General features: G+C 27.4%; 2 protein-coding genes across 5 annotated transcripts in view; one reads left to right on the forward strand and one right to left on the reverse strand.

The window, feature by feature from the left end:
• Window positions 1–10,725, forward strand: LOC145182124 (NADPH-dependent diflavin oxidoreductase 1-like). Of its 3 annotated transcripts, XM_090099384.1 has the most exons (17): window positions 76–285; window positions 1,092–1,185; window positions 1,773–1,850; window positions 2,001–2,098; window positions 2,502–2,600; window positions 3,923–4,024; window positions 4,352–4,431; window positions 4,777–4,897; window positions 5,537–5,658; window positions 6,638–6,810; window positions 7,372–7,419; window positions 7,541–7,648; window positions 7,754–7,949; window positions 9,706–9,765; window positions 9,929–10,053; window positions 10,179–10,273; window positions 10,381–10,725. In XM_090099384.1, exons 3-17 carry the CDS (start codon window positions 1,845–1,847, stop codon window positions 10,523–10,525), a joined length of 1,578 nt encoding a protein of 525 aa, XP_089955510.1. In that variant the 5' UTR covers window positions 76–285; window positions 1,092–1,185; window positions 1,773–1,844; the 3' UTR covers window positions 10,526–10,725. The 3 variants fall into 3 exon arrangements, 2 of the variants coding, with proteins under 2 accessions (XP_089955509.1, XP_089955510.1); XM_090099383.1 differs by lacking the exon at window positions 1,092–1,185 and having other exon boundaries at window positions 4–285; XR_016456100.1 differs by lacking the exons at window positions 1,092–1,185; window positions 9,706–9,765; window positions 9,929–10,053; window positions 10,179–10,273; window positions 10,381–10,725 and adding an exon at window positions 8,463–8,917 and having other exon boundaries at window positions 1–285; window positions 7,754–8,341.
• The window catches only part of LOC145182122 (uncharacterized), an 18,829-nt gene continuing 14,258 nt past the window's right edge, over window positions 10,619–15,189 (reverse strand). For both annotated transcript variants that reach the window (XM_090099380.1, XM_090099381.1), the window contains 6 exons: window positions 13,944–14,026; window positions 13,174–13,333; window positions 13,020–13,086; window positions 12,565–12,830; window positions 12,195–12,348; window positions 10,619–11,012 (listed from right to left, as the gene is read on the reverse strand). In XM_090099380.1, coding sequence (XP_089955506.1) covers window positions 10,723–11,012; window positions 12,195–12,348; window positions 12,565–12,830; window positions 13,020–13,086; window positions 13,174–13,333; window positions 13,944–14,026 — 1,020 coding nt within the window. In that variant the 3' untranslated portion in view covers window positions 10,619–10,722. The remainder of the gene's footprint in view (window positions 11,013–12,194; window positions 12,349–12,564; window positions 12,831–13,019; window positions 13,087–13,173; window positions 13,334–13,943; window positions 14,027–15,189) is intronic.

Genomic DNA, 15,189 nt, shown 5'->3' on the forward strand with positions numbered 1-15,189 from the left:
AACATTTTAAAAATAAATTAAGTATAACCCAATGAAATTTTGGGTAGATGGTACATATTTTTATGAGGACCTTTTGGAATTATTTATCAAAGTCACATGTGAAAACATAAAATGGCGAACGGTTATAAATTAACAATAAATGGTGACAAAATATCAGGAGAATCCATCCCAGTATTATTTGGATCTCAAACAGGTACAGCTGAAGATATTGCTGAAAGAATAGGTAGAGAAATATCAAGAAGGCATATTCTATCACCTGTGTTAGCATTGGACGACTATCCCATTGTAGGTTTTTTTGTATTTTCCCTTCTTAAGTAACTTGTTTTCTAGGTTGTTTTTCTTAACGCTAAATAACTGTATGAAGAAATTAGGGGAAATATTTATGAATTTTTAAATAAGATATAATTAAAATGGTGTTTTCTCATATTTTGATTACAATCATAAATGTATTGAGTGCTTTAATATGATCACCAATAATAATTTCTTTAGGTAAAAGTCATAAGATGACTTATGGTGATCTTATTTAGATGACTAATCTTATTATTCATTATAATTTAATAGGAAAACATTTTAAATTATTCTTCTTTTAGGGAGGACAGTCTTCTTTAAGCATAATTACCATATAAAAATTTGGTTTTGAATAAATATAATAATAAAGTAACAAATTAAACAATCTTGTTCAAATTTTAAATTCAATTTATGAAAATTATTTTATAGTTAAAATGATTTTCAAGAAAACTTACATTTTATCTGCATTTTAACAAATAGTGATAATAAAAATTGGGTCATTTATATTCCTTATATGTAATATAGGATGTTATTTATAAAAAGTGTTTTTATTATTTGTATATTTTACATTTTAAGATTTTTGCTCTAAACCTTTGAAACCCCATAATAAATTATCTTTGTTAAGAATAATCATATAACTTATTATTAAGTAATTTTTACTAAGTTAAAAGCTATTTTTTATAAAAAGCTTGAAATTGTAAGTACTGATATTTGCTTTTAAAAAAAAAGTCAAAGTATGAATAAAAAATTTGGCTGAAATATCTGAAAAATGTTTTAAAAGTTCCACTTGCCCTTAATTTTAGATGGCTGTTTATCTATGGATTTAAGGGGAAAATAAGACAAAATGTACTTTTTTGCATATTTTGGCAATCAATCTGGAAAGAAAGTTTATCTAAGGTGGGCATTATTATGTTTATATATTATGGTACTGCACAAATATTTTTTTAGTTGTATTCCAGAAAATACAGGTCTTAGAGAATTCAGGATTAAGAGAATACATATTCCAGAGAAATTGCAAAAAAGTATACATGTAGCATACTCTGATTATTTTTCACTTCCAGATAGAATGAGGCAATAGTATAAAATAATTGGATATAAAAGTCAAGTTTACTTAAAAGAATAAAAAAGTTAATGTAATACAATTTAAATGTAAAGAAATCAGTTTTATATGTGGTTCAACCATGAAACCTCTTGAACTTAAAAGGCTTGATCTACATTTAATTGAATAATTAACTAAAAAAGAAGCACTGTTACTTGGTAATCCATTTTAATTTTCATTCTACTAATTAAAATTAATCAGGTTTTATAATTTTATTCTTGAACAGTTACACTTTGTTGAGATTTAGATTTTTCAGTTCAGAGTATTTAATGTTTAGCTGATGACAAAAATTTGGTTTTAATTCTAATCTTGTGCTTGATTAAAATGTTAATTACCTTAACTTAACAAACACTGTACATAGTGCACTCCCTCTCTTCAATTTTAGAGCAAGTTAATTGAAGAAAAAGTTGTTATATTTGTTGTATCTACAACTGGTCATGGAGATCCTCCAGACAATATGAAGGTAAAGTATGATTATCAGTTAATTGACAAACATGAGTAAAACAGTTAAATTTTATATCGTAGTTTGTAATGCATAAGAATGTGTTTATGAATAAATTGTAAAAAATACCTTTTTTCTTGTGTGCAATTTTTCTCATTTTTGTTTCGATAGAAATTTTGGATGTTTTTACTTCGTAAAAATTTACCTCAAGATTCATTGAAAGGATTACATGTAGCTGTTTTGGGACTTGGTGACTCATCATACTTGAAGTAAGTTTAAAGCAAGTTTTTTAAAAGTGATAAAGAATTTTTATTTATATTAATTCTTAATGAATTATATGTAAATTGATTTAACAGGTAACAAGATGTTTGTATTAACTTATTAATAATAATAATAATAATAATAATAATAATAATAATAATAATAATAATAATAATAATAATAATAATAATAATAATAATAATAATAATAATAATAATAATAATAATAATAATAATAATAATAATAATAATAGTAATAATAATAATAATAATAATAATAATAATAATAATAATAATAATAATAATAATAATAATAATAATAATAATAATAATAATAATAATAATAATAATAATAATAATAATAATAATAAATAGAAGAAGTAGTAATATTGATATTAACTTTTAACATTAGGTTCAATTTTATTGCAAAAAAACTTTACAGAAGGCTACTGCAGCTAGGTGCAACATCCCTAACACCTATTGGGCTTGCAGATGATCAGCATTCATTAGGGTAATAATTTATCCACAATAGTTGTTATCTTGAGGTATTCTTAAGTGTTGATAAAAGGATTCTTATATTAGTATTTCAGTTGATCTCATTTTTAAAAATTTTATCTCAAATTGCAGATGCTTTTAGGAGTAGAGTGGAGGTCCTACCTCCAGATTGCCAGATCGCACAGTGGAGGCACAAAAAATAGATTTAAATCCTAATATTGATTATTGTATTTTACAAAGAGACTCAATGCAGTAAAACACAGATAAATATTAACTAATTTTCAGCTTTAGTTAAGATTAACTTACCACATCACTTTTCCTTTACATGAAATTAAGGGAATTGTTTCTTATTGTTTGTGATTAAAAAAAAAAAAAAGTATTATTGTTCCAACGTGCGCTCTAAATATTATTACAATGCTTACAACTTGAACCAGAAATAAAATAAAAATCATATTACTTTTTTTTAATTTTACTTTTAGTGGTTTAGTGGTTTGATTTGATGCAGGTATTTATTAGTTTGATTTGACACATTTGGTACATCTAAAAAAGTAATACTGTGTAAGAAGTGATGAAGAGCTGGAAGATTCTATGATTTCATCAAAGTTTGCAGGGCTCTTTATATTTGTTACTTTTCCCATCCCCTTTTTTAGGATATTTCAAATCACAATTTATTTTATGAGAAAAAGTGAAAACCAACTTACAACGAAAAAAACAAGAATGGAATTTCCAATGGAATTAATCATATTTTCATTTCGTTAAGAATTTCTACTGAATTTTTTAGTAATTTCTTGTGTTATTTTCGTATGGAAACTATTGCTCCTATCTTACCAACAACAAGTCACTTTCTTTACTTATGTATATTCTTAATACTTCTTTTTTCTTGAGGATTTTCTTAAGAATATTTCTTAACATTTTCTTAACAAAGCAAAAAAAATCACTTTTTTTTGTTCCATACTTAACAGTATTAATTCTTTTTCAGATTGAATCTTTTGCAGTGTAAATATTTTCATTTTTTCCTGCTTTTATGTTTTTCAGAATTTTAAATTTCAATTTTTTTTTGCATTTAAATAGCAATGATGCCTGCTCCCCCAATATGTTCATAAATCTTCATAGGTAATTCCCCTCCCCCTTTTCTCCCAATCAATATCTCTGAAACATCTGAGGATAGGCTAAAATTTTATCAATTTTGTGCAGACATAAATATATGGCCCTTAAAAGTAAACCTATTTTCTTAGCAGTGTTATGTTCTAAAAATTGTCAATTTTTATCAAAAATTATCTTAAACTTAAAAATACACTCTTAATTATTATTGTAATATAATTCTTTGATTACATTTAGTTTAGATGCAGTTATTGATCCTTGGCTAAATTCTTTGTTGAATGTAATATTGGAATTATTTCCATTAGAAGTTGGCAAAGATATTATCTCAAATGATTGTTTGTACGAAATATTTAAATATTCTTTAAATAATCCCCACACACAAATATGTATGTGTATATATACAATAATTTATACATATATATGCACATACATACATACATACATACATACATACATACATACATACATACATACATACATACATACATACATACATACATACATACATACATACATACATACATACATACATACATACATACATACATACATACATACATACATACATACATACATACATACATACATACATACATACATACACTTGTATGAAATTGTAAAAATTCTTAAAGTTTAACGAATTTATATTGTGAAAGTCTTCTTTAGACCATCACCAAAGTTTAATGTGGAAGTGGTTAGTACTGCCTGTAACTTATGTGACAATAGTGGCAGGGTAGAAAATTCAGGTAGATTGTTTTTTCTGATGGTCCTATTGTACCTTTCATTACTTTCAAATTTGAAGAATATATGTAAAGAATAGCTGTAATGTAGAGAAAATGTTGTAGTTATTTATGAAAAATAGCTAACATCATCTGCAAGCTTAATATTTATCAGGGATGTTGCACCTAGTTACAGTTACAGCTCTAATAACTAGGGAAGAGATAGACTAATCTTAGGTCAGTAGTTCTAAAGCAATTAGGTTCTATTGATGAAGGAGTCAATGACTTATAATTTACAATGACTTATTTGTTTTCACACTAATTTTTTTAAAATTGTTTTTATTCTCTTGAAAAGCTTTCTTTTGATTATAGCTTCAGTTGATCGCTGGAACCCTTTAAAAACACATATACTTTGTAATGAAAGAAAAACAACAGCTGATCACTTCCAAGATGTTCGCCTAATTTCTTTTGACTTGAAAGATAAAAACTTATGGTAATAATGATTTTTTAATTTCCAAAAAATTTATTTAATAAATACAGACAAAAATGATTTTTTGGTTAAAATTTCTTTGGTAAGGTTTAACATTTTAATATGGAATCTTAAGTTGTAAAGTTCTTTTTGATATTCCTGTAAAATTCCTGTAAAATCTGGATTTTTTAAAATCTTTTTTTTTTTAATTTAAAGTTCTATAAAATTCTTTTGCAATTGAAATATTAATATGATAGTTCCAAGCATAATCAAACCTAACTCAACTGTAAGGAAAAGTTCTAGTTACAAGAGTAAGAAAGTAAGAGAACTGCTTAAAGTAAACTGTAGTAAAGAGAGCTGCTTAACTATTTGATAATATTAGGCAGAGTGATCTGTACTTACGTAAAACTGCGACATAAAAGTTCAAGTAAAAACCTAGTACTTACATAAATCCATGTAAATGTATAAAACATGTATAAGTGACAACTTGATATGGAGCTACAGTCCCCCCCCTTTCCTCTCACCTACTCATGTACAAGTTATAACATGTAAACTGTTAATTTGTTTTGCAGTTGTTGCTATATGTAATTGCTCACATTGCTATATTTTAAATTAATTACAACATGGATGCATTTAATCTAAAATTTCTTAACCATTTTTTAGCTACACACCAGGCGATGTCCTGATGATTAGACCTTGCAATGTTCATGAAGTAGTTCATCATTTCTTTGAAGTAGTGTCTTGGAAACCAGAAACATTTGTTAAAATTTCACCAGGAAGTTCAGGTATAAATAAAGTGTTCACCAAGTATGTTTATTCGTAAAGTTTGGGTTTTGGTGTTGATTTGGATATATCTCTTGTTACAATAATGTCTAGCTAAGAGTTTATTTTGCTGTATTAATGTACGTTTAATTTTGTTAATTGATTCTTTTCTGGTAATCTTTAAGACAAACTGCTTTTAATTTTCTTTTAGTCAAGCTTACAAACTGTTGTACTACCTCTGGAGTGACTTTTTTCAAGCACTTGATTTTTCTAAATAAATTTTTAAATATTTTTTGCTTCCTTGTTTCCCTTGTAGACTAAATCTTTTATGCAATACAAAAAGTTTTCAATAGGTCTTACCTCAGAACAGTTAGCAGGGTTATCTTTCCTATGAACATAATTGATACTTTCACTGTCTAGCAAATCAACCATGTTTTCGGCATGATGAGCTGAAGCTAAGTTAGGCCAAAAGACTTAGTTGTTATCAGGATAATGTTCACATATGAACAGTGTCAAAACATTTTCAATTCAATCTTTTTTTTTTGTATTTTTGCTCACTGAATAACCAGATTGCTTTATTAATGATCCAGTCTTGGATATAAATATGAAAGTGAAGTGTTAACACGGCTTGCAATTAGTCCCACAGTCTTACCTGTGGGACTAATTGCAAGCCGTGCTAACACTTCACTTTCATATTTAGCTTTTCTTTTCACAATAGCTGTTTAATAATTACAATATTTAGTAATTGCAATATTTTATTATTATATAATATTATATTATATATAATAATATTTAATTACAATAATATTAATATTTTATAGTAATTATATTTTTATATATTAAGTATTATATTTTTTTTAAAAAAAGAATTCAAATATTTAATAATTACAATGGTTATTTAATAAATTGCTGATTCATTTTTTTTTCAGTATAATAATGTGATTTTTCCTTTTGACTTACTTTTTTTAAATTATTTATCTGAACTTTTTGTAATTTTATCAGGTGCTGCACTTCCCAACGGGATTACTCACTGTTGTAGTTTAATGGATTTGTTCCTAAACCACCTGTGTATTCAAGCAACTCCAAAGCGTTACTTTTTTCAATTGCTATCTTTTTTTACAACATCAGAATTGGAAAAGGAAAGACTCAAAGAATTCTGTTCGACCGAAGGACAGGTTGTTTATTTTTTTAATGTTTTGATTAAAGAGTGTGGTCATTTTTGAAAATTCTTTAAAATATATTCTCTGTTTTTATTATTTTTATTTATTTTTTTAATTATTTTTATTTATTATTTTTATTATTTTTGTTATTTTTATTATTTTTACTTATTATTTTTATTATTTTTACTTATTATTTTTATTATTTTTATTATTTTTATTTATTATTTTTATTATTTTTATTTATTATTTTTATTATTTTTATTTATTATTTTTATTTATTATTTTTATTATTTTTATTTATTATTTTTATTATTTTTATTTATTATTTTTATTTATTACTTTTATTTCTTGCCTTCATTGTTATTACTGAGTAAAAAATATTATAACTTTAATAATAGTGTACACAAATTTAACCCCACCCCCACCCCACCCCCACCCCACCCCCCCTCCCCTTCGTCATTGCATAAACAGAGCATAAGTATTAAATTGTTCAGGCTATTGATTCCATACTTAAAACAAATGCAAGACTTCTTTGGATTGAAAATCATTTAACCAATCAACAACTCTTTGTTTTAGGAGGATCTCTATGACTACTGCTATCGGCTAAAGAGAAATTACATAGAGGTTTTTGTAATATTTTTCTGTGTCGAATTTTCAATAAGAAATGCTTCAAAAATCTATCACATAGCTCCAAGTAGATAATTTCATTTTATGCCATTTGTAAAATTTTGATTTCTTGCTTTAGGTTTTGCAGGACTTTCCTGTAGCTTGTTCAATGCTTAGAATCGAATATTTGTTAGACCTTTTTCCTATTATGCAACCTAGAGCTTTTTCTATTGCATCCTCAGTTAAAGTAAGTGTAGTATCCTCCTTGAACCCACATTTTAAAATATTTTTCTTCTTTAAGTTTTTAATTTTTTTTTAAAGGAAAAAATTTGGTGTTTGATTGTTGTTACAGGCAAAACCTGGAACTGCTGAGATTCTAATGGCAGTCGTGAAATATAAAACAAAAATGCAAAAACCTCGTCTAGGTGTGTGTTCTAATTGGTTAGCATCTTTAATTCCTCAAAACAAGCAAGTAGTTAATATTTGGATATCCCCTGGTACAATCACTTTCCCAAAGCACGATTGTCCCGTTATCATGGTTGGTCCAGGTATTAAATTAAAATTAAGTTCGTTATTTTTATATTCTACCTTTCTTTCAAAATGTTGACTTGCTAAACAACCAACTAGTATTTTAAAAAGTGAGGAAAAATTACCAAAAAAACCAAACAATTTTTTAAAAAGATGTGGAAACCATGGCACAGTTACCCAGATTTTTTTCACAAAACAGGCTCCAAACATGAGGTTTCAATGTTTTTAGGTTAGATGGTAAAAATGCAAATTCTTTTAAATCTAAAAGCAAATATTTTTATGCTTCAAGACATTCATGAGATAAGGATAAAAAAATTAAGTTGTCATATTTTGTAAATAACCCGCCACATATCTACACATATAAAGTCAGAGACAATATTAAAATGTAAAGTGTCTTTCTTAAGATTTAAAAGTTCTTCTTTCAACGTTAGCAGATATTGTAAAAATCTGCCCATCTTTTAGAATTACGGCCAGATGTTTAAAAGTATAGTATGCTATTTTTTTAGTGAGAACTGACGTAAATTTTAACTTAGTATTTGAGGTGTTTTTGTGGAATATATGGTGAAATGGCAAAGAATGATTCAGACTTCAATGCAAGATGAAAAATTAAATAATCCATCTTATTGTTGGAAAAGTTTAAAGGTATGAAATCAGGGCAAGGACCAAAAAGAATTCAGTGTGTAACCCATAATACCAAAAGGTTCCTTGTGAAAACACAAAAGGGCTGATAGCTGTCTGTTTGTATTTGTTTTTTTTGTTGGCTTTGATTATGTTCTGCCTTTATTTATATTTTTGCCTCCTTTTGGACTTTTACAGACAAGTGAATCAGTCAAAGAAGCACAACTGGCTGAATATCACACATTTTATACATGAGGTTTCACTGCGTTATAGGGATTACAAAAGTATTACTATTAATAATAACTTGTTGTAAAATTGTTTTAATAATGTTTAGGGACCGACCAAATTCACGACACAAAAAAAAAGAAAACCACAAAAAGTACAGCAACAAAATGCCACTATATTATTAAGTCTTATAAATCTCTAAAACGAGAAGAGTCTCGGAGTGATTTGTTAAAGAAATAAAGATAAATAAACCAAGATAAGAGGAAATAATTGATGAGAGGAATAATTCACAACAGTGGTGAATTATTCCAGAAACCTGAAAATTCTTCTCGAAATCAATGTAAATTTACAGTAGTTTGGTAGAAATGATATTTAAGGATTGTTGTGAGTGATGTCATCCGATTAAATGTCACTAAATGACACTTCAATGGATGCGTTGTTGTTTTTAGGAAGATTTAAAACATTTTTTATGTTCTTAATTTTAATTATTTTAATCTTCTTCTTTTTATTTTAAAGTGGAGCTACGTAGTTCAATAAAAATAATTTAAAATATAATAGGGGGTCCATTTGAATTTTTTTCACTTTGTTAAAATCAAAGTTTTACAATCACTTACCAACTCTTTTGATACAACTCCCCCCCCCCCCCCCCATTGTCCTCTAACAAGTATTGCTTACGTATGGTTTGGTTTCATTCTAAGTATGAAAAAAGTCTTGTTTAGTCTTATTTAGTCTTGTTTTAAAGAAAAAGTAAAAAACTTCTTTTAAAACAAGAGGAAAAGTAACTGTAAAGCATCGTTATTTTTTGTTCGTATCATATCGTATCGTTTTTAAAAAAGACGAATTTTTTTAGGTCTTGTAATGTCTCGGGTTTAAACTACGATATCACTGCAATTTATTCTAATCTTTAATTCTATTTTACATATTTCTTCTTAGGAACAGGAGTTGCACCTTTTCGTTCATTCATAGAGGAGCAAATGTTGAAAGACGCTTCAAGTATATTATTTACTTGTTATCATTTTTAAGGATTTTTCCATTTTGTTTAAATTGTTTTTTAAATCGCTTTAAAAGTTTTTAAACGATGGTTGCGTTTGGTGCGTTTGCAGGGCATTGCGTTCTTTGTCTTTTTTTAAATTTTTGATGGGTGTATTCTTTTCAGGTGATCTAATTCTATTTTTCGGCTGCCGTAATAAGCATGGCGATGATTATTTTAACGACGAATGGAACCATTTAATGGGTAGAAATTCTCGGCTGAAGATATTTACTGCTTACTCTCGTGACCAAGTGTGATTTTTTTTATATATTAATCTTAATGATCGATATGATGGCGATGATGATGATGATATCGTTTTTGTTGTTGTTGTCGTCGTCGTCATCACTAATAGCAATTACAATTTAAATTTATTTAGCCAGAGAAAATATACGTGCAACATAAAATGATGGAACAAGGAGAACTAATATGGAGGCTTATTTCTAAAGAGACAGCTTATTTTTATATTGCAGGGTGAGTTGAAAACTTTTTTTTTACGTATCTCTTTTTTCTTCTCAAAATTTTCGCCAAAAATTCAGGAAATTAGATAATAATCAGTTAATTTATTACTTTATTTACAGCAATTCAAAAAATATGCCAAACGACGTCATAAATACGTTAAAAACGATCTTCCAACTCAAAGGAAATTTATCGAACATCGAAGCGGAAAATTATTTTAAGATGCTAGAATCAAAGCGAAGGTTCCAATGTGAAACATGGTCATAGACTATTGGTTTAGTTGACTAAACAAATCAATTTTTACGTAAGTTAATTGTCGTATAACGCAACCTATTGAAATTGGAATAAACAAATCAAAAATACTTTAGTAAAATTTATTAACATTTTGATTACATCAATTTTATGGGCAAAATTTTTCACAATGTAATTTCCTTCTTTTCGTAAAGATTTTTCCGGCAACATTTTTAGATAAATGTACTTTCTGGATTAAGATATAGAAGCTTTGCATCTTTGAGACGAATGTGCCGTCCGTAAAATGTTTTATGATGTGTGCTCTGAAACATTGCACGTTTGTATCTCAAGGAAATACTATTCTGCCATTTTTCACTTCCTTGCATTGGAAAAAAGATCCTTTCGAAGGCGTGTTTTTTATCTAGCACGTCCATATCTTCAGTGAAATGTTCCTTGAAGTCGCTTAAGACTGCTAACAGCTCTTCGTGATCTTTGACTTTTGATGTATACGCCCCAGAGACGCCTATAAAACATGAAAATTAACTTCAATAAACTCACTACAATATTGCGACAATCTAGCAGAAAGCTTTACGTTCGAGTTTGTGTGTAAATGTGTGAGTTTGTGTGTAAATGTGTGAGTTTGTGTGTAAATGTGTGAGTTTGTGTGTAAATGTGTGAGTATGTGTGTAAATGTGTGAGTTTGTGTGTAAATGTGTGAGTTTGTGTGTAAATGTGTGAGTTTGTGTGTAAATGTGTGAGTTTGTGTGTAAATGTGTGAGTTTGTGTGTAAATGTGTGAGTTTGTGTGTAAATGTGTGAGTTTGTGTGTAAATGTGTGAGTTTGTGTGTAAAGCCTGTTTGTGACAGTCCGAAATCACCAACGGCGCTACCAACTGCTTTAAATCAACCAAAACATAGTAGTAGTAATTCCTAAATCGAAATTCCTGATTTTGCTAAGAAATTTGCTTTGCATTTAACGTCATAAAATACACATGTGATAAGAAAATCCTTTTCATACTTGAGAAAAGTTATCGCATTAACTTCATTACTAATTGAAGACCTCAGCGCTAAAAGTAATTAAATCACATGCAATACTTGTTAGAACAAGATTAAGGCATGAGCCAACTAGGCCATGGTTTTGGCTACCGCAACAACCTAAAAGGTCTAGGAAATTAATTGATCCTTTGTTTGAATCTATTCGCTTTTTTTTTTTTTAAAGAAAGTAAAATTGCAGGTAATACAGAGGTTTACATCAGATAAACAATTTTTTGAAAGGGATTTGAAAGTGGTCAACGAATGATCAGCAAAACTACTACAAGTTATGTAAAAATCTCAGCTCAGCAATCGTTAAATAGAAAATTTTTTGTTTCGAATTTGTTTTTAGGAGGAAACAGTGAGGGGTAACGTCTTTAAGGCAATTTAACAACAGCTAAGAGCTCTTTAAAAAATTATTTTAAATTTTTTCCACCAATTAAATTGACATAATTTCTAATCTCAGTAAAAATCTTAAAATTAATTTCACCGATAAAAAGATATTTAAACCAATTATAATCAAATGAAGCACGTTTTTTTCAGTGCATTAATTTTAGTAAAAAAAAAAAAACGCTCCAACTTGCTATCCCACTGCTTCTGGCAATTAGATCCTATTTTTGTTTAATATCTCGATGGTTATCTATTTGGTCAAAATATTTGATTTTGAAACGTACCTGGTTTATGTAGAACCTTGCAAAGTGTGAAATTGGCTATTGTGCCTAAAAGTATTAAAACACCGAGGATCGAACAACCAATCCATATAGTATCCACAAACGTTGGAGAGTCTGCTTGAAACATCGAGAACGCTTTAATATTCTCAACTTTTCCCTTAAATTAAAAAAATTAATATTAATTCATTTATTTGCTAAGATCGGAAAGAGTAGATAAAACATAAAAAATAAAGGGCATTCTGAATGTAAACAAGTCTATAGTCTGAATAAGCAATTTACCTAAAAAAAACGTACCAATTCTCCAAAAAAACCGAAAGAAGTGTATTCGCATTGATGAAGAAAATTCATTTTCATAAAAGAAAACCAAACATACCTCGAATATCTTCGCATATTTTGCAACTAAAGATAAGATGTCTTTCTGATTTTCAGTGACGTAATTAAGAAAGAAGTCATTTGCGTTGTTAAGTGGACCGCTAATCACCATTCCGTAATACATGGTATTTTTAATTACTTGGGAATATACCATGTTGCTCTTGTTGAAAAGTGAACTGAACGAGCTAGCTGTGGAGGAATCAATCAGTAATCCGTCCACATCGCTATTTTCAACAGCTCTCGAAACTTCTTCCACAGTTGAGTAAACTACGAAAAAAAAACAAAAAAAAAACATGTTCTCTTAACATAAAAAGATCAGACAGCATGTTTTCTTAACATACAAGAGAGGTGCCTAAAAAGAAAAGGTCCCATACAAGAAAGGAGCCTAACATATTTTTTGAGACCCTCAACCATTAAAAACCCTTTTAATATCGAGAGAAGGTAAAGTAAGCTCACCTTTTGGTATTACAGCATTTTTCTTCAGACCAAGTTTTTGTTCGTATGATGCTCCTAGTACAGATATCTAAAAGAAAAAACTTTTAAAGCAAAATTTTTATAAAGGACTAATGGGATCCCCCCTCGTTTTATACTTCATGAACAGCCCACTTACTTTAAGACCATTTAACGAGGTCCTCACAATAGCTACGTTTGTTGACATTAAAAAAGTTGATATTGCACCGACGATTAATGATGTGCATACAAGGCTCGAGAACGACCAGAAGATAATCATCATGCGCCCAGCTACTGTACTCGCAGTATAGTCTCCATACCTGTAAAATATTAGCAAAAATTTTTGAAGCAAATTTTTTAGATGCAATAAAAACAAAAAATGAACGAACTCGCTAAATTAAAGAATTCACTCTTAGACTAAAGATATGTATTTTAAAATATATTCAATTTTATCATGGCCTATTTTTCTGTTTACATACACCTCGATCTCTGTCTTCCTTTTTTTTTTTTTTTTTTTTATTTCTCTAGAATAAAAAACTATAAACGTTTTTAAAAGAGTTTTAAAATTTGGTTAGAAATAGAGAATTATCTATTTTACTAACTTTATTTGTAGATTTAAAAAGAAGATTTAAAAAACTAGATTCATATGGTATAGACTTAAGTAAAGAGTTCTTTTCATGTAACTTTTTAAGAAAATGTGAATAAGGACTAGAGAAAAAATGTGAAAAATATTCAAAATTTAAATAATCATTAAAAAACTTAACTTTTTCTTGTTAAAATGATGAGAAACACGTCAAATTAAAATATTTTTACATCATAGACCCCCTGAATTTTGTATATCATATACCCCTAAATTAACACCCCACCAAACTACACATTTACTCGTTAAATTTCTTTGAACTAGTTACAGTGCTGCAGAATACGACGTACCCTAAAGTTGCCGAAGTAACAAATGCCAACCATACACCATTGCAAGAACCTTGGAAACATCTTGGTAAATTTTTCCTCCCATCCTTAAAATCGTATGAAAAAAAAATCGATGGAAAATCAATAATATAATAACAGCAAATGTTAAAGATACGAAAAAACGTGTCAGTTTGGTGCGTGTCTTGTTTTGGCTGAGATTGATATTTGAAAACCTTTTCCAGAGATTTTGATAACAAAATCAATAAAAAGGAAAAAAAAACAACTGAAAAACAACATTTTAATCAATTTTGAAAGTTTTTTCAACTTACTTTACTTTTTTTGTTATGATCATCATTTCTGTTAATCATTAAAAAATCTCATTTTAAATCCCGTTTAACTGTTTAAAACCAATCAAATCAAATCAAATCTAACTACAAACAAGCTAATTGGGTGAACCAATATAATTGTTCTGACAAAGCTCACTGAAAACACGCAGCACCTGATGCTACCTTCTATAATATTTATAAAATTACATTTTTCGAATTTGTGAAAAGATTTTTTTGTGAAATTAAATTTTGTAAGTTATCTTGCAAATTTTGTAAATTATTGAACAGATTTTAACATGATAAATTAAATACATAATAAATTGAATATATAAAAAACTAAATATATAATAAATTAAATGTAATAAATTAAATATACAATAAATTGAATATGTAATAAATTAAATGTGTAATAAATAAAATATAGAATAAATTAAATATGTAATAACTTAAATATGAAATAAATTAAATATACAATAAATTAAATATAAAATAAATTAAATATTTAACAAATTAAGTATATAGTAAGTTAGATATATAATAAAGTAAACACATAATAAATAAAATTTATGATAAATTAAGTAATAATTAATATAAAATAAATTCTCAATAAAAAAAAAAGTTCAGTTAAAATTATTTGTGAAGAATTAAAAAAAATTTTTAAGTGAAGAACTGTCTTTTTCATTTTTTTTAACTGGAACATTACAAAGTGATATTTATTGAATTAAAATAGATAAAAGCAAAACTGGTTATTTTAATGTTCTTTATAAATAAATAAAATGAACTAAACAAAGTGAATGAATATTGGGGGTGATGCTATTATTTAACAAAGAGGAGTCAATAAGTAAAAATAAGTAAAAATTGATTATTAAAACTTAATATCTTTTTCGCTCTGAAGTTTCACAACAGAAAACGTTCATTATTTAAGCTCTAATAAATTTACGAAA

This window comes from Hydra viridissima, unplaced genomic scaffold (assembly GCF_058129835.1).
Source record: "Hydra viridissima isolate aposymbiotic clone 2 unplaced genomic scaffold, HvirCarnegie_v1 scaffold_10, whole genome shotgun sequence".
In the NCBI taxonomy this organism is placed as follows: Eukaryota; Metazoa; Cnidaria; class Hydrozoa; order Anthoathecata; family Hydridae; genus Hydra; species Hydra viridissima.

Coding starts and splice junctions, on each gene's coding strand:
- LOC145182124 (XM_090099383.1), top strand. CDS start 112: ATGGCGAACGGTTATAAATTAACAATAAATGGTGACAAAATATCAGGA. Junction 7,950..9,705: donor CGTTATCATGGTTGGTCCAG/GTATTAAATTAA, acceptor ATTTCTTCTTAG/GAACAGGAGTTGCACCTTTT. Junction 10,054..10,178: donor CTGCTTACTCTCGTGACCAA/GTGTGATTTTTT, acceptor AAATTTATTTAG/CCAGAGAAAATATACGTGCA.